The 18,874-nt window shown below is 40.0% G+C and overlaps 1 protein-coding gene across 2 annotated transcripts in view; it reads right to left on the bottom strand.

The window, feature by feature from the left end:
* PLCB4 (phospholipase C beta 4) overlaps positions 1 to 18,874 on the bottom strand; it is a 250,171-nt gene that overhangs the window by 5,180 nt on the left and 226,117 nt on the right. For both annotated transcript variants that reach the window (XM_061622541.1, XM_061622542.1), the window contains 10 exons: positions 17,824 to 18,028; positions 17,190 to 17,278; positions 16,261 to 16,411; positions 15,651 to 15,700; positions 14,941 to 15,006; positions 12,007 to 12,122; positions 7,572 to 7,647; positions 5,854 to 6,029; positions 3,591 to 3,692; positions 1,487 to 1,544 (listed from right to left, as the gene is read on the bottom strand). In XM_061622541.1, the coding sequence (XP_061478525.1) occupies positions 1,487 to 1,544; positions 3,591 to 3,692; positions 5,854 to 6,029; positions 7,572 to 7,647; positions 12,007 to 12,122; positions 14,941 to 15,006; positions 15,651 to 15,700; positions 16,261 to 16,411; positions 17,190 to 17,278; positions 17,824 to 18,028 (1,089 nt within the window). The remainder of the gene's footprint in view (positions 1 to 1,486; positions 1,545 to 3,590; positions 3,693 to 5,853; positions 6,030 to 7,571; positions 7,648 to 12,006; positions 12,123 to 14,940; positions 15,007 to 15,650; positions 15,701 to 16,260; positions 16,412 to 17,189; positions 17,279 to 17,823; positions 18,029 to 18,874) is intronic.

The following is an 18,874-nucleotide window of genomic DNA, read 5'->3' as shown; positions in this document are numbered from 1 at the left end:
TGTTTGAGCTATTAAAAATAGTATCCGCTCTCCCAAAACTTTGTTTTTGGAATGAAAGTCTTATTAATGCTACAGAGTACACAGCGTGAGAATTGGGCCTCTGAAGAATCTGCCTTTCAAGAAATTTTCTCTCTGTCTCTCTCCGTTTTTCTTGGTAATGGCATGTCTCATCTTATTTATTTATTTATTTATTGCACTTGTATACCGCCCCATAGCCGAAGCTCTCTGGGCGGTTTACAGCAATCAAAAACATTAAAACAAATATACAATTTAAAACACATATATTAAAAACAATTTAGAACACAATTTTAAAATTTGAAACAATATAAAAACAATAAAAAAAACATGCTAAAATGTCTGGGAGAAGAGGAAAGTCTCGACCGGGCGCCGAAAAGATAACAGGGTTGGTGCCAGGCATGCCTCGTCAGGGAGATCATTCCATAATTTGGGGCCCTCTCCCTTGTTGCCACCCTCCGAGCTTCCCTTGAAGTAGGCACCCGGAGGAGGGCCTTTGATGTTGAGCGTAGTGTATGGGTGGGTTCGTATCGGGAGAGGCGTTCCATCAGGTATTGTGGTCCCAAGCCATGGAAGGCTTTATAGGTCAAAACCAGCACCTTGAATTGAGCTCAGAAACATACAGGCAGCCAATGCAAGCGGGCCAGAATCAGTTTTATATGTTCAGACCGTCTGGTCCCTGTTACCAATCTGGCCACTGCATTTTCCACAAGCTGCAGTTTCCAAACCATCTTCAAAGGCAGCCCACGTAGAGTGCATTGCAGTAATCTTCTGGGCACTGTGTATTGTAAAGGGTAAAAAATGTAAATGTACTGCCTTCAAGTCAATGCCGACTTATGGCAACCCTATGAAGAGGGTTTTCATGAGGCTGAGAGGCAGTGACTGGCCTAAAGTCACCCAGCGAGCTTCATGGCTATGTGGGGATTCAAACCCTGGTCTCTCAGGTCGTGGTCCAACACCTTAACCACTACGCCACGCTGGCTCTACTGTAAAGGGTAAGTAGATATTTTTGACACAAGGTGTCGCAAAGATGTGGCAATGGCTTCTTGTTTGCACACCCCCCAGCTTTGAAACAGCTATGTTTAAACTACACTATCTATGGGTCACAAGTTCTCAAAAAGGTCTTGACTTGGGTATATATGCACATACACCAACATACACTATAAAATGAAATACAAATTAATGTATGAATCGCTTCAACATGATTTTCCTAATATATCTTAACCAAAAGGAAAGGATGGTTCTTACAAACACTTTTGACTCTTGATCCCACTCCTTTTTAAATGATTTTTTTTTAATTTCAAGAGCTATTTTCTGATCATATTTTTGAAGCTAATCAGCTTTATTACCCCTTGGCAAATAAGTTTTTGAAAAATATGGGATATCTTTTACACGAGGAGACTTTTTCAGAAGTATGATTTCTCAAGAAACATGCAGATATTTAAGATATTTGAGCTAATTAATTACTTACTCGTTTTCGCTCCTCCAGAAACTTCTTTGTGTTGCTACTGTTCAGTTCCCTGACACGCCTATAAAAGACATTTTTGACACTGTAGTATCTGCTTATTTTAAAAAAATAAAATGTCAGTGAGAAGAGGATAATTTAGAGTCAAATGATACCTCTGGCCTTATGTTCAGGTATATTAATTAATGATGGTGTAAGCAGCCTAAGTTCAATTTTGTAATCACTTTACTCTGGTATTTATAGCTTCCAAGTTTATGTTTTCCAAATGCTAATAAAAGGATCTCAGTCACAGCAAGAATGATGGAGCACTTGTGGTTTCAGGAGGATGGCCAGATGCAAAAGAGCAGCACATTTGGCCCAGGAGATTGTAACTTGACATGGAAGAACACAGGTTTAAATCCAGTTCCTGCCAACAGTACAAAGGCTAGTGGTGCTCTCCTGATGTTGTTGGACTCCAACCCCCATCATTCCTGACCACTGGCTATGCTGGGTGGGGCTGACTGGAGTTGGAATCCAACAGCATCTGGAGGGCACCCTGTTGGCTAGTGTGTTGGGTTTGGATGTGGGAAATCAAGTAAATTTCCTCACTCAGCTGTGAAATTAAGTGGGATGGTTTTGAACACATCATTACCTCTCAGCCGAGTGTTGGTCTAGAACTAGGGAGCTCCAGGTTTAAATCCCCACTGAGCCAGGAAGTCTACTTGGTGGCCTTCAGCTAATTATGGTCTCTCAGACTCTCTCAGAGGATTGTGGTGAGGAGAAAAGAAGGGTGGTGGTGGTTGTAGTGGTGGGAGAACCATAAGCATCATCTTGTGTTCCTTGAAGGAAGCATGGGACAGAAGACAGGAACAGAGGAAGCTGCCCGTCAGACCACTGGTCCATCTAGCTCAGTACTGTCTACGCTGACTGGCAACGGCTCTCCAGGGTTTTAGACAGGGGACATTCCAAGCCCTACCTGGAAATGCTGGGGATTGAACCTGGGGTCTTTTGCATGCTAAGCAGATGCTCTACCACTGAACTATGGCCCTTCCATAACATGTGATGAATTAATAAATAAAATCTCTTTTGCAGGGTTTTTAAGTTAAAATGCCACTCTAAGCCGCTTGGAAGAACAGGTATTTAAACATAATAAATAACACAGCCTCCATGCAATGGACTGCCTTCAAGTCGATCCCGACTTATGGCTACCCTATGAATAGGGTATTCATGGTAAGTGGTATTCAGAGGGGGTTTACTATTGCCTCCCTCTGAGGCTAGTCCTCCCTAGCTGGCTAGGGCCTGCTCAGCTTGCCACAGCTGCACAAGCCAGCCCCTTCCTTGTCCACAACTGCCAGCTGGGGGGCAAGTGGGCTCCTTAGGACTATGCAGCTTGCCCACGGCTGCACAGGTGGCAGGGCAAGTAACCCGAGCCACTCACTGTGGGGGTGATCTTTAGCTGGCCCTTGACACCCAGGAGACACAAGTGGGGATTTGAACTCAGACTCTGGACTCCCAGCCAGGCTCTCCTCCCCACTGTGCTATACCAGCACTATAGCCTCCATATATGGTGTTAAACAAGCAGGTTTTTCTCAGCCTCAGGAGACACTCTCCTGCAAAATGTGGAGAGTGACCTGCTTCATAGGGTAGACTCAATTAAAAGGGCAAGGCATCTTGCCGCTTGCATATTTCCAACACTGGATCCGAAACAGAACATTCCATCCTCATAAAACAAGCCTGTGTTAGTTCAGTGGTGACGCTATTTCTCATCACCTATTATCAGGTCTCTTCCATCGGCCAACTTATTTGCCTGACTCACTTTATCATCAATTCCGTTTTCTGTTCTCATTAATGTCTGTATAACTTCTACTGTTCTTATGACACTAATATCTGTGCTCAAATTCATTTATCTGCTTATGTGCACATAGGATGCTAACACTGTCATACCTGTGATCAAAATAATGAGTTCAAAAAAGGCCCAGCAACTGAATCACTCAGGGACAACTTTTTAAAAATAAAGGGCAAAATGAAGTTGAAAATGTAAGATGTTGCACACAAATTATATGCAAACAGGCTATTACAGACAGGCCTGTGAGAATTAATCCTACAAACAGCAATGGAATGCAGTACTTACCTCTCTCTTTCAGCTTTGTTTTTGATAGATTTATCTTGGCTTATGGCTTTACTGTTTTCCATAGAAATCTTTGCTTGGTTGGCACGCATTTCTTTGCTTTCCCTAATAAAATTATAAAAAGAAATGAAATTATGACCAAAAGAGTGCTACAGGAAATACATACTTTCCTGGGAATAAACTCCATTAAACTAATTGGGGCTTATTTCTGAATAGACATGCATATGATTGTGCTGATAAACTCTAAGGCTAGAGTCTTATACATTCATTTGGGTGGAAACTCTGTTCAACTCAATGGGACTGTCACTGACTTCTGAGGAGACATGTAGAAGACAGAGCTGTTAAGACTAGTTTAACTTTTTTTTTGTACCTAGTCATACAGAAAAGACTGGATTACCACAGTCTCCTCTGCACCTGCCACCACAGAAAAAGTTAGTCTCTCCAGGCAGAAGAACCTGGAGAAAGGCCTCACCACAAGATATAGAAACACTGAATAGGTGGTCCTTTAGATATCTCAGTCTCAAGAGCTAGAGTGCTTTTCATAACGTATCAGTATTCCATAATGGTTTGACAGCAACTTGTCCACAGTGAGAACAGATTCTCTTAGATGAAGAGGAGCGTAATAGAAGAATGAATGGTAGAAAGATTGACAGCAGGGGACTGTGATGGAATGGTGAGTGGAGTCGGAGTGAGTAACAGGTAGAGAAAGTCTGTTGAAAAGAGTAGGGAGTTAGATGAACAACATTAGAAGATTTAAAGGAGAGAATTGAGGGGAGTGAGAGGGATCAGAGGGCATATATAAAAGGCTGGTGGTTAGTATAGCTATTGAGAGGGGAGTAAATTATGTTAGGTTATATTAGGACCATTATTTGTTATTCTTTATCAAATAACTACTTGTTCTGGCTGCTATTTTCCATAAATAAATATATTTACTGATGTAAATTCATGAATGTGTTCTAGGTCTGTGAGATTCTAGGATAACCTGTCATTGTATATTTAATTTACATTGGAAACATATAAAAGGAGAGTCCGAGAGTTCTGTGAATTACTAGGTGGTAGCAGCAAATTATTTTGAGAAACTTACCTTAGTGACCCCTAAGGGCCAAGGTCTAGTATGGGACCCCTGGAACATCACACCGAGCTCCTATTTATGTCAAATGGCCCCTTTAATGAAAATGACTTTCTACATCTGATCAGTAGCAGATGACATGGTGGGGCTGCGCTACTCACCTGACTGGGCTTGCACTTTCCAACCCTCCAGAGCAAATTTCATAGGCTGCAGGGGGAGGAGAGGAATGAGAAGCCCTGTTGCATGAGTGGATGCCCACTCATGCTATGTTGGATCTGATTCTTTATCTCCAGCTGTGTGTGTATGTATGTACATGCAACCAAATACCTGAAAATATAATGAAAACTATGTCCACAATGAAAAAAGTAGAATTTGGGGGTTGTTGATGCTTGACACTTTAATGAAAACCAGACAACCCATTAGAGCAGTGAACTGCTAATGTAAGACTTTTATATTTGGAGCAAGATTTTTCCATGGTGCCTAAATGATTAGGATCCAAGTTCCAGTATTTAATCAGCTTGATTTAGGCTTCATAACTTTCACACTAGTTTCAAGAGCTTACTAAACAATTTAGCTCCACCAATATTCATGGAACAGATTTTATAGAAGTTTTATGGATTCCATCAAGGCTTCTAGGATTTGGGGTGGATTAGGAAGAGCTTCTTCAATTGCAGAAGCAGAGTATAGAACTTGGATTTCAGGAGTTGGCAAATCTCAGTAGCAACTCTATAAAACTACTTTGGAAATCCAATAAAACAAAGAATGTGTGATTTTCCTCCTCCATGATACCTACATTCACCCACAGGAAGGACTGTGTGAAGATTTAAAAATGCCACTTTATAAAGCTGATTCTGAACAAGGCACTGGGTTGTGTTCAGCTAAGTCCTATTCAAAGTAGACACAATGAAATTAATGAACCTAAGTTAGTCATGCCTACTAAATTCAATGGGTCTACTCTGAATAGGACTGAATACCACCCAGTATCTGCAACCTCTACTAACATCAAAAGGTAGCTATTAAGTGTTCACAATCTATTGGGTCCTTTCTACAAAGACCCAGAGTGAAATCCGGCCTCCAAGTTTCATTTCACAGAATGCTTTTTTTTGCCATGGTGCTGCAGTTTCACAAAATGAGCTGAATCACAGCTTCCAGCCTCAGAGACCTCCTCTATCTGAATGGGAGCACTGACACGCTCACCTGTCATGTGAAAGCTTCAATTGCTGGGTCTGCTGTTCATGAGCATTAATTAGCAGCTTTTTCAGTAACTCGCACTGCTGGCTAAGATGGAAATCACGCATTTCTTGCTCTTCAGCACTGTGTGTGTTGATCATCTCAGACCACTCTTTTGTGTGCTGCGCCACTATTTCTTTTACCTTTTAGAAAAGAGGACGGCATTAGTGCTTATCCTTTAAAGACAAGCTATCAAGAGGACTATTTTGCAGGGAGTCTTGGAAACAATTACAGAAATACAAAAAAGGGATCACACAAGAAAAAAACCTAGATGTTGCTATGGAACTACTGAGGAAACCTACTGTGTATTATGAAGACATGAAGCAAGAAAGTAAAAAAACCCACACACCTCCTTTCTCTTTTATTTTATTACGCAATGTGCATGCATCCAGAGATTACATACAGGTAAGGATCATATAGAAAGGCAACTATTTCTAAAGGCTTAAACACATTCTGTTTGTAACGCTTCCTTCCACAATGAGTTTATAAAAAAAAATTATGGATTGCATTCAATAGTAGCTTTGCTCTAACAGAAAGTGCTTCTGATAATGCAAGATGGGGAAGTCAATTTTCACCAGTCCCTCTCTACCTGCTGGAGCCCCAGGTGCCCTCCAAAAGCTGCTTCTGAGAGTCAAGAGACCCTCTGGAACAGTATGGGATATGACACAAAGGGCTGCAGTGAGTGGGTTCCGTAAAAAGCAGGTACCTCACACTGGGAGAGGAAGCCCTTTCTGCTAGCAGAAAGCACCACTGGATGCAACCCTACACATTTAGAAGTTTCTGAGAATTTGAAAGCTACGGGTTTCTCATCAAGTTGGAAAGGACTGGTATTCCTATTTTGCTTATGCTCCCAATATTCACAGGAACAACAACATGCTTTGGATAATGATTAACAATGGCCTGGATCTCAAGTTGCCTTACTGCGAATGGAAAGACTCCCTTCATTCTCAGAAGGGACTCCAACCCAATGGAAGCATAGACTAGTGGAAGGGAGAATGTTTTTGTCAATTCCCCTTTCACCCTGCAGCCTCAGAGTCACCTCCTGTGCTGCTCAGGAGGGTCCTCCAACCCATATTTTCAGAGGACACAGGAGGCTGCCGGGGTGGGGAAGGGAGAGATAGTATGTGAAAACTGTCTCCCTCTTCCATCCAGGAATCTACCCTGGGATTTTTCAGCTCATGAGATGTCAGGATGCAAGGCAGTGTAAGGAAGTAAAATCAAACAAAACAAATACTACCCACCACACGTGTGAATCCCTTCAAAATGTTTGAAGGGCTGGAGCACCCCAATCAACACAACTGGCATGGCTTAAATAGGTTTAATCCCAGGTTGATGACTTTAAGGGCAGAATGAATCCACTTATGCCACCTCTTGCCTTGCACTATTCTTCCTCCCAAGTTCTCCCAACCAGGGTGGGGGCGGGGTCAGGGGCAGTAGGAAGAAGGTCTAGGCAGTAGAAGGGCTGACAGCTACAACACTTGGTCCTTCTCAGTGCCAAACTGTGGTAATACTCAACTCCATAAAAGTGGTGGCTTGTTTTAGCCAGCTCTGGGTGAGTATATAGTCTTTATTCATACTCCTTGCTGCAAAAGCAAAAGATATTCACTAATTCTGGAAGCATCTATCCACCTACAAGACCCTCAAGTGATAGAACACATTGTTAAAATGGCTAGTTCTTCTCTTACCTTAGATTTGTGATCTGATGTTAATATCTGAATTTTATCTTCTATTTCCTTCTTTATCTCAAGGCAATTATTTCCTCTAAAAAACAAAGAGGGAAATTTCAAACAAGTGCCACATATCAAAACTTGCTAATCACAGAAAATGTCCAAATACCGAAACATATTTGAGTAATACTATTCCTTTTCATCTACAAGCCACACTTCACATACTAGTGACTTACTGATGAGTAAGACTGCAATCATAACTCCCACACACACACACACCTGTGGGACTTTGTGGAGCCACTACTGCATCCGCAGACTGGCTGCTCATAATGGCCATGGAGGAAGGTAAGGCAGGGGGAGGACAATTTTGGGGCTTTCCACTGGGCCTGGTTGCCAGGCATATTGCCAGTAGGCTTCCAGCTCACCCACATGTTTGGCAGCCCATGGGAGGACAGCTTACCTGGCAGAATTCAATCCACCCCCACCCCCAGCCCAACATAAAGGGAGCTTGGATTGTTCTGTAAATTATTCAAGATGGCAATAACTCAAATTCATAGAGAATGTTTCAGTAGAAACATTAACTATACATTAACTAAACTCATTTCCATAGGAGATATTTTACTTTATAAAAATGTTGTTTTCTAAAGAATTCATAAAGAAAGGAAATTACTATTTTTAATTTCTGTCTCTAAATAACTGTCCTGTCATCAACAGAATGTGAGGTTAACTGAGCTTAACCTATAATATGTCAATGTTGATAAAAGGAGAGAGCATTCCAAAGCACCCAGGATAAATGGCTGGGCATTTCCCTCTCACTTCCTCCTACTAGGAAAGACCGCAGGATCTTGTTTCTGCATAAGCTGAAATGTGAAATGCTTGTGCTGGGTAGCCCAGCAAAGATATTTCAGGCTTAATGGCAACATGCATATACTCTGCACGTGCACCCTTCCTATCCAATGAATTGAGACTTCCCAATTTCAGGAATACACAGGCAAAGTTTAAGATGGCAACAACCAAAATCCAGAATGCCCATGACAGTACTTGTGTAATAATTAGTGTTAAGTTATTATTGCTTAATATTTTTATAGAAAATAAGAGTATATGCAATAAATAAATCCTGAATGTTTAAAACAATGAGCTGATCAGCTTGATGTCCTTTGTTTCTTCCCAAGACATCTTTCCATATTCTTATTATGATGAAACTATACACTGCAGTTAAAACAGGAGCTGCCACCAGACATGGCAATGAGTTCTCCCTCTTCCCCAATGTTATGTGTAGTCAAACTTACACCACAATCCTAAGTAGGGAATGGGGATCACTATCTGATTCCGTTCCATTTTTCAATTTGTCAAATGGGCTGCCAGTTCCCATTCGCTATAAATTGTATTCAGCTAGTTATCGTGGTTCCTGGTTCTCCCCTTTCTTCCCCCCAAAAGTACATAATTTTCTCCGTTAGTCCTTATGCTGCTGTATGTTTATATAATGTATACAGTGGCAGCAGATTACAAAAATAATTAATAAATAATTACATAATTCTCAGTGGATTTTTTTTTAATTATGGTGTCACTAACAGCCACGAATGCACGCCAAGTGGCAGCCTGTTCGACAATGAGATGAACTAGCGGATTATCCCAGAATTCACTACCAAATCCAATTTTGTGAATATTCTACACCATCCCTAATCCTTACCATATCTACTCAGAAGTAAGTCGTACTGAATTCAATGAGGCTTACTCCCAGGTAAGTGGGGTCAGGACTACAGCCATACTCTGTATCCTTATGTTTCTCTGCCATACCAGCAGCATCACCAAATGATGTGTGGAAGGGAACCCAGTGTTTTATGTCAGGACACGGAGGAAGTTTTACTATATGTGTGTATAAATGTGAGTGTGTGTGTGTGTGTGTGAGAGAGAGAGAGAGAGAGATTGAACTAGGCAATAGGGCTGTTATCTTTAACTCTAGCCCCATATTTGTTTTAATGTGTAGTTCTTATACTTATTTTAACATGCAGCATTATTTTAACATGTCAAAGTGACAATTAGGCTTCACGAGACATTACGATGAATCCATGGAGGGCACCGGAATCAGTAGCCCTCCATCTCCCTGAAAAGTCTAATAAACTATACATATGACACTATCAAGTTGTGAGGAAAACGTATATACAGTATACAATATAAAACAAGGAAACAAAGGGAAGGAAAAAAGCACACCTGGCACTGGAATTGTAAGTCTTTTCCAAAACTTTTTGGGTCAAATTGCAATCTCTTTAACAGAACCAAAATGGCTGCCCCCAATTCACCAGCTGAAAATGGATGACAAATTGGGGACAGATATTTCACCCTACCTGTAGCTGCAGTTAGTTTTAATTCCGATTTTGAAACATGTGTTTTTAGATTTGAAAAATGTTTAATTGTTGTTGTTATTATTACTACAATTTTGTGGTTGTACAAGCCATTAGGTTTAAGGTCAAGAATTCAGTAAAGAAATGTAAACTAATTTACTGAATATCAAAGGTAGTTATGAAAATTCACATTCACTCTTATCTTCTAACATTCCTTGCTATGAGATCCATACTGAAAACTTAAGAAATCCTGAGGTACCTTGTTTTTCCCTCTGGCCCACTGAGATTATTAATAACCAACAGTTTTTGTCATCATATGGATGACTTTGCAAAGATATGTATCAAGGGGTTTAACATTTTGGAAGGCACACCTGAAGCTATAGAGGCAGAATCAATCTGATTAGTCTAGTATTTATGCTGCCTTCTATGAGAATAGAATCCAGACACCTAATGCAAATTTTGAATAGGGCATAAAAATGCCATTTAACTAATGAACCTTTTATACCAATCTGTGGTGTCTGAAGAAAACCTGATTAAAAGTAAAATTCTGATTCAAGAAAACGCTGTCCACCCAGATAACCCTAATGCAAACATACATGGCAACAATGACAATGACGACTCACATATGAATAAATTTAGGGACTATATCCAATTGGTGTCCCCTCCGCTGATGGAAGGCTCATTCATCCAGTGGAGGGTTCTGTCAGTGGAACAGGGATCAATGTGATCTTCAGCAATTCCTCCTCCCTGCTGCAATCCTTCAGTGCCGCCTCCCTTGCTGTTCTGAAGGTTCCCTCAACTCTGCAGAGCAGATCTGGAGGGGAGCGGGGGGGGGTGCAGCAGGAAGGGAGAACATCTGAAGATCACATCAATCCCTGTTAATTGATGGACAGCTCTTTGACCCAGAGGACCTTTCCATCAGCAGGTGGGACTCCAACTGGTACACCCTTAGCATTTACATAAAGCATTCAAAGAGGTTCACATACATTCACCATAATTCTTATTTGCAAGGCAAGTCAGCATATACACCTCAGGGCATGATGGGTGTAGAAGAACGGTTTGTTGCTCATATGTCCACTGTGTTCATCTATAATGCTAAGGTGAGATGGGGGGGGAGATGTCTGGTATTTATATCAAAAGTGGTGTGTGGGTGAGGGGAGCTGAGTCTTCCTCAGCATTAACTCCCTGTACCCTGCCATTTCACACCCTTGTCATTCAGCTCAGCTCAGCTCCAATACCAGAAGTGAACTGGGATGGGAGATGAAAGAGATGGAAAGATGGTTCATCTCTTTTAACGTTCATAGCAGATCAGCAACACACCCCACTATGTTATGAAAAGGGCAGACACATGAACAACCAAGTGAATCTGCTTCTACCATGCCTAGATTGGCCCTCATAGGATGAGATTCTAAAACTCTGCAGAGGCCTCTATAATTACTTGCCTTTTCTTTTTCTCCTGAAGAAATATACCATTTACTTATCTGTGAATCTAAACACATGAGAGTCTGATAAGTATGTGATTCTGAGACATGTAATGGCCTTTGCAGTGCACAGTCGAAGTCCTTGATCAAGTGCACTTAGACCATCTATCAGCATCCAGGTGGGTAATTACATTCCCTAATGCCCACCTCGGTGAAAATCATGCAGCTTCTAATAATGTGAATCTATACCTGCAGTCTGAAGCATTACAGCCCACTGAGTACCTCAAAGACAGTTAGACCTAAGAAATGGACACTGGGAGCAAGAACATGGTACTATCTCCGGAATTTTCTGCTGAAAGCAACTGTTTCACGTTGCTCCCAATAAGGGCAGTATAGCCTTCTAAAAGTTATGAAGAGTAATGATTGCTCCATGAATAAGCTTTGCATGAGTGAGCACCTCAAGGGATTTTCCCTCCAAGCCAAGCCATCAACTTTGCAGAAAATTAGCATGCCTCAGGCTCAACTTCAATTTCCCTTATAAAATTCCTTTCACAGATTGTTGAACTGCTTGCTTGCCAATAAAACAAAAGGATAGAATCACTAGATATGTAACTTCACTAGGCTCCTCTATGCCAAAGATATAGCCTAAAAATGAATACTATCTTTCAGGTAGTTTTCAAAAGTGCTTACCCCTTTTTCTTGATTGCTTTCTCAAGGATTTTCTCATAAGCTAACTTCTCTTTGTCGTACTGTGCTACTATTTTGTCAACTTGTGTGCAGTGCAACTTCTGCATAACACAGTGCTCCTACAACAGAAAAAATAGCTTGTCAGGCTACAGCTTGGGCTATTAGGCATTTAAATGTGTATCATAAATATGTGTATAAATAAATATGAAGGTCAGGAAAAAACACTCCTGGTTCTAGATATTATCAGCTTTGATGGTTCTCAGATACTGCATGAAATGGAAATGGACTGCTTTCAAGTTGATTCCAATTTATGGCAACCTTATGAATAGGGTTTTCATGGTAAGCGGTATTCATTGCCTTCCTCTGAAGCTGAGAGGCAGTGACTGGCCCAAGGTCACCTAGTGAGCTTCATGGCTGTGTGGGGCTTCAAACCCTGGTCTCCCAGATTGTAGTCCAACACTCTAACCACTATGCCACACTGGCTGGCCTTTTATTTTTCATCAGCCATTTGGCCCTCTAGTTCCCATGCTCTATTATAATTAAAGCTGTTACTTAAGCCTACCTATGCATAACAAAAATAACTCTGCATTCTTCCTGTTTGCCCCGGCTTCCCTTTGTTTTCACCTTTTATACAGTGTAAAGTGTCATGTACACAAGGTGGTGCTATATAAAAATCAATCAATCCATTCAATATTTAATTTTTTATACTTAGTATTCTCTGTCTGTTTTATGCCCCATTTTAAAAAAATGGTTTTAGTTGTTGATATTAGTCAATTTGGACATTTGAATTTGAAATATAAATGCAGGACATAAATATTGTAATTAATAAATAAGTGGAATAGACATTCCTGCTCTTCAGCAGTAGCCACAAGATCTATCCATGCATAGATGACATTTCCTTCTGGTGGTAAACCCTCATGCCTTGTAGGGTAGCCTTCCTCAAACCTTGGGTCTCCAGATGTTGCTGGACTACAATTTCTATCATTCCCAGACAGTTTAGCCAATGGTCAGGGATGATGGGAATTGTAGTCCAGCAACATGTGCAGACATAGGTTTGAAGAACATTGTCCTAAGATACCACTCTGAAGTCTCCACCCTGACATTGGGGGTGATGGTTTCCAGGGGGCATGAGTGGCTTTTGCTGCAAAAGGGCGGCTGAAAAGTCCCATGTCTGAGTAGAACACTGCACACAGAGGTTGGGATCCTGGCCAGAGTATAACTTTCCCTTGCTACTGTCACTCCTTGCCCATTGGCTTGTGGGGACTTAATAGTTACATTTGATAGGAACATCCACCAAGCACACTTCCTCTGTAGAACTGTATCCAACTCAGTGGTGGCACTTAACAATATTCCATAGAGAATACCAATTCCAAAACAATACTGATTGAAGAAGAAAGGTAGGTGGGTGGGTACCTACTTCAAAACAAAGTTTTTATAATCACACTATTCATTTTTCAGCCTAAAAATAATATCATATTTATAAGAACATGTGGACAACCAAACTGATAATCAACTTCCTGGCTCTATACCCATCTTCTTTAGTTTGGAAGTTGGCCAAAGAACATTAACAAGATGGGATTTTTAGAATGAAAACCACACATTCTCATCTTACATATTTGGCAGCCCTGCTCCTCACCCCAGTGACTATTCTTAATTTTTTTCTTTAGCTTGATGCTACCAAGTTCCACTGCATTCTGCTTTTCTTTGCAAAAAAACACAAAAGGATTGAATTCCAATTTATATTATATTCACTCTGTTCAAATAACTGCTGGCCAAGATTTAACTAACATACACTACCCTCATGCATATCTGTTGTATGACCAAGCTTTTAAACTGGGAGAATATTAATTATAAAGTCATGCACTAAATGCGCTATTTCAGTAGTATTAAAGTACAGTGCTGGCAACAAACTGGGGGTCATAATCATTTCATGTCCTTCTTGTGAGCTTTCAGAGGCATTTGGCTCTCTGAATGAAATTTAATATGTTTCTAAGGATGCTTTGTTTCAATATATTTTAAAGTCTGTTTTTATGATGTTTTAAAGTGCTTTTAGTGCTTTTGTTTGCCGCCCTGGGCTCCTATTGGGAAAGGGCTGGATATAAATCTAATACATTAATAATAAATAATTACCCCCAGAGGATCCTGACTACACAGAATAGAGGAACACCTGGAATGAAAAAGACTAAAAGGCAGTTTTGAACTTGATCTGGATGATATCTGTTTTTGAGTGGATACTGCAAAATTCAAAAAAGGGGCATATTCCAAAGGTGGAACTCATTCTACATCCCTCTGCCACAAGTCTCTTTTGAATTTTACAGAACACACATTTATTTGTGCTTCCTTTCCTTTTTCTCAGGATAATATGAGTAAATTCTTAAAGGCATGTTTGAAGTCATATAGTCCTGATGGGGGGATATTGTATCACCTCAGTATAATGTGGGAGCTGTTTGAATGGCACAGCGTCTAAGTGAAAAAATTGAAAAGAAAAACCACCTCAAACTTCATACTTCCTGTATTTGTTTCTTGCCATCATGTTTACTTCCTGGACATTTCCTTTCCTTGTGGAGGAGGAAAGAAAAAGTTCCTGGAAGCAAATAGATTTAGAAGAATGTAAGAAGCTGCATGTAATCTCCATCTTTCTGATGAACTGTCTCTATCTCTCAGCTGTGGGGCTCAGTCACTATCTCACAGGTAAATGTATTTTACCTACAAGGTTTTTTATTTAAGAAAGCCCTTTATTGTAAAGCAAAAAGTGCCATATTCATAGCTAGGGCTGACCACATATGCTATTGTTACACTTAACCTGAGTAGGTTATTTGAACCAACCATTTTTCAATTGATCACAATAAATCATTTTCCAGTTCTCCTACTCCACTTCCCAAAACAGAAAACTGGTACCAAACACTCTACTGAAAACTCACTGTAAAATGTCCATACCTTTACATGTCTCTTCTTCAAAGCATTTAGCTCTTTTTGCTGTTTTTTCAAATGCTTTATATATGCCTGCTCCCCATAAAAAAAAAGAAAAAGAAACAAATTTAGATTAACTTCCCTTTTAAGTCATTTGAAATCACAAGAATTCAGAGAATGGTAACTGGACACATTTCTCTTGACTGAAAAGATACATTATAAATGTATTATTACATTTCAAAGTTTGGTAGCTTACATACAATGCCAAGTTGTGTATATTACTGAGTAATGGATGAAGGAATTTGAGGTGGAGAACTGGAGGTGTAGACTACTTACTTATTCAAGCAGTTCTTTACTGTCTTACCATTTTCCACTACAGTAGAAATCAATATGCCAGGAGAGAGGGGTAAGAAAAGGGAAAGAGGAAGGATTTCTGTTTCTAATAGCTCCTCAGCCTCCACACACACATGCTTTGAAGGGGTTTCCTTGGTGTTCTAGGTGCAATAAACATGTGAAACCTTACTCCAGAGAGCATCAATAATGTCAACAGGAGTCACTTTGGAATTCCCAAGGCGTTAAAAGAGAGACCAAGGAAAATGGACAAACCTTTTGTTAACAATCTAATAAGCAAGAAGAGAAACCTATTTATTGAGCACTGTAGGCTTATGATTCCCATTGAGTCTTCCACAAAATTTCAGGTTTTAGAAAGATCTTGCTACATTTTTGCATAGACTTACCTTCATTTGCTTTAAGTCCTCTATCTTTATTTGAGGGATAAGATCTATACCTAAAAAAAGAAAACAAACACATTCATAGAATTTAGTATCAGTGGTTTTAATGACATTTTAGTGAGTCATCCAAACTTGACGACAAGATGTGCGGATTGATGCAAAATAAGTTTTACATTCCTGCTTCATGTAGATTATATTTATTTGTTTTCAGCACATACAACCCATGAGCAATTATGTTCTGTGGGTGGTTTGCCATTTTTTAAGTAAAATAAAATATAAAAATACAAGACATCAAAGCAACTGCAAGTTAAAACATCAGAATAAAGCCAGCAACAGAGAAAACAGTAGTGCTCAAGATCTGAAAAGCACTAAAACCTGTTTTTAAAATGGAAAAGCCTGAGAAAACGCAAAAGTCTTCAGTTGGTGCCAAAAAGACCATAAAGTAGGTGTCAGCCAGGTAAGCTCCTATGGCATGAGCCTTCCCCTGGAAACACCCTCTCTTTAGTAACCATCCGCCTCACCTCATTTGGCTGGAACACCTTCCCAGTTACAGTATTTCCAAGGGACAAAAGGGATACAGTGAGAAGCCTCTGAACTCCTCCAGATGCATGTTTACCTTTCTTAGCTTCCATTCCAGGTCCTACTCCAGAAGTGGTATTTGGTCTAAGTTCAGAGCTAGTCTGAGGAGTAACATTTGCTTTGGGATTATTAGCTTTGCTTTTCTTATCATTCTTTGACGTGTCACTTGGGACATCAGCTATATCACTCTGCAATAAACAAGGACTTAATTATTTTTAAGGCCACTGACAATTCTGAAATTAAGAAAGGAAATCGGATGCAAACGCAAATCATGTGCACAAGATAAGGTTTAACAGGGCCCAACTTTACAGCACAGATACAACTGAAGTGTATTTGTCAGACCCAGCCCAGCAATCAGCACAACTAGATCAGTGCTATTTCACTTGCAGTACTAGTGCCACGAAAGTGTAGCTTGCTTAGTATCTGCAGGAATAATGGTAACCTTCAGCCCATATCCAAAGGTTCATTTTTGTGGACTTGGAGCAGCTCATTTTGGATTGCAATGGGTTTTGTCATGGTTCTTCATCACTTCTAGGACATTTAAGTCACAAAGGCACAAACTACTGAATCTAAGAAATGGGGGTAGAAATTATTTTTTGTGCACAGGAGACCAACACTGGAAATTTTGTAATAATAGTTTCACCAATAAGTGTTCGAATATATGAGATCTCTGTTTAAAATGTTAAGCTACAGATATTTAGTAATCATGGATGACCTACATATTGCCGAGTTTAGGTTTACCGATGTTGCATACTATAATTAAGCAGCAACACATCTCTGGCCCCTTGTTAATGTAGATCTATGCCTTTGGCAAAAAAGTAATAATGGTGGAGCCTACCTAAAGTTAACAAAGGGAAAACTGGCCAGTCTTGTCGTCAGCTATTCTCATCTTTCAAATCTTCTAGATCGAAAGGTTTTAAGTAAAAATTCAAATCATGTTCACATCCATAGTTAACTACTACTTACTGTTTCAATCCCCATAGCCCTCATCTGGTCTGCTCTTTTCTCCATGACAGATAAAAATTTTTTTGGATCTGACAAGGCATCCACTATGTCTAAAAGAAATTTTAAATAAGTAGTCAAGCTATTTTCCACTTCAGATCCCTTCAAAATGAGTCATTAATTTCTACAAAGACTCCAGGCTTAATTTTGTCAGACACTACTGACCTCTTCATCATGGATTAATAAAGTGGAAAGCCACAATATACTTGAAAAGAGGTGCAGAAACATATGGAGCTCTGGCTGCATGTGCATATTACCTTCTTGGAACTGAAGCCCAAATATATTCACCATTACATGTATTACAAAAACTTGTATTTCTTTAAATATGGATTCACAGTTCTATAGGTAAAGATTAGGTAAGGCTGATGGATGGAGACATTTGAGCTCTACCTCAACTCTGCTCACTCCCATCCCACCACACTCCCAAAGCACAACAACTTGCACCTAACTTCACGTTTGTGCAATTATTATTTTCTGTAGGACTAAGAAAGTTTTAAAAGTCCTCCATCTTTAGAATAATAAATTGCATCTTAAAGGAGATCCTTAATTCTTGCATACCGAAATCTTCAGAGTTACAGTCGCCAGTTCAAATATTTACCTCCAAAACCATCAGGAACATATGTTTTGAGCACAATGTTGCAGAACACTGTTGGCAGAGATAATGGTTTGTTGCCTTCGTTTCGAAGGGAAATGTGTCTGTAACCTGCCTGAAGACCATCTAGAGGCAATATCCTTTGGCCAATCAGCTTGTTGTTGTCGTCATAAACGGCTATTCTCAATACTGCAAGGTCTGGCAAAATGACCTAAGAAATGCAAATACAAAGTTGGTTATTGATAATAACAGTATGACACAATCTGTAATTGTTATTACCACCAGGAATAAACCAGGAATTCCTTAAGCCAGGAATTGTGTCTGTACCCAGTTTCTAATACCATCATGCCAGAGATGTGCTGCCTGGTTAAACCTCTACAGCAGCCTTTCCCAACCAGTGTGCCTCCAGATGTTGTTGGACCACAATTCCCATCTTTCCTGACCATTGGCAATGCTAGCTGAGGCTGATGGGAGTTGTGGTCCAACAACATCTGGAGGCACACTGGTTGGGAAAGGCTGCTCTACAGCAATGTTAGGCTCCATTCCAGAAGTATATTTTGAAGTACTGTGTACTAATTTTATATAGTACATATAGATAGTGGGAGTGATGGCTATGAAAACAGCCCTTTGAAGAACTGTCTAGATTTTATTTTAAAAATGAAAACTACGGAAATTTGGAAGGGGAAAAAAAAGCAAGCAGAAGATGATAAGCATAAAGTAGTTTATCAAACAGGTCAGAGAATCCCAGAGGTGTGAGTTTTGCTGTGGTTACTCAGTGTTTCGATATAGACAACACTACCCTTGCTTACATTTATACACTTTCTACAGTGGTATGGGTGGCTATCTCTGAGGTTGTTCCCATGCTGTTCCCAGTAATCCATATTCTCTACTCCCTGAAATTTGGTAGGACTGTGCACAATAGGAGCACAACCCTTGATAGATGAAAGCATTTATCTCTCTCTCTCTCTCTCTCTCTCTCATACACAATTATATTAGGCAAAGCAAGCCTGCAGGAAATATATACCAAAAAGGGATAATGTTTCTGACTAAAAATGTA

This window comes from Rhineura floridana, chromosome 4 (genome assembly GCF_030035675.1).
Source record: "Rhineura floridana isolate rRhiFlo1 chromosome 4, rRhiFlo1.hap2, whole genome shotgun sequence".
Lineage (NCBI taxonomy): Eukaryota > Metazoa > Chordata > Lepidosauria > Squamata > Rhineuridae > Rhineura > Rhineura floridana.
Note: the sequence above shows the minus strand (reverse complement) of the source record. Positions and strands in the feature narration are given on the sequence as shown.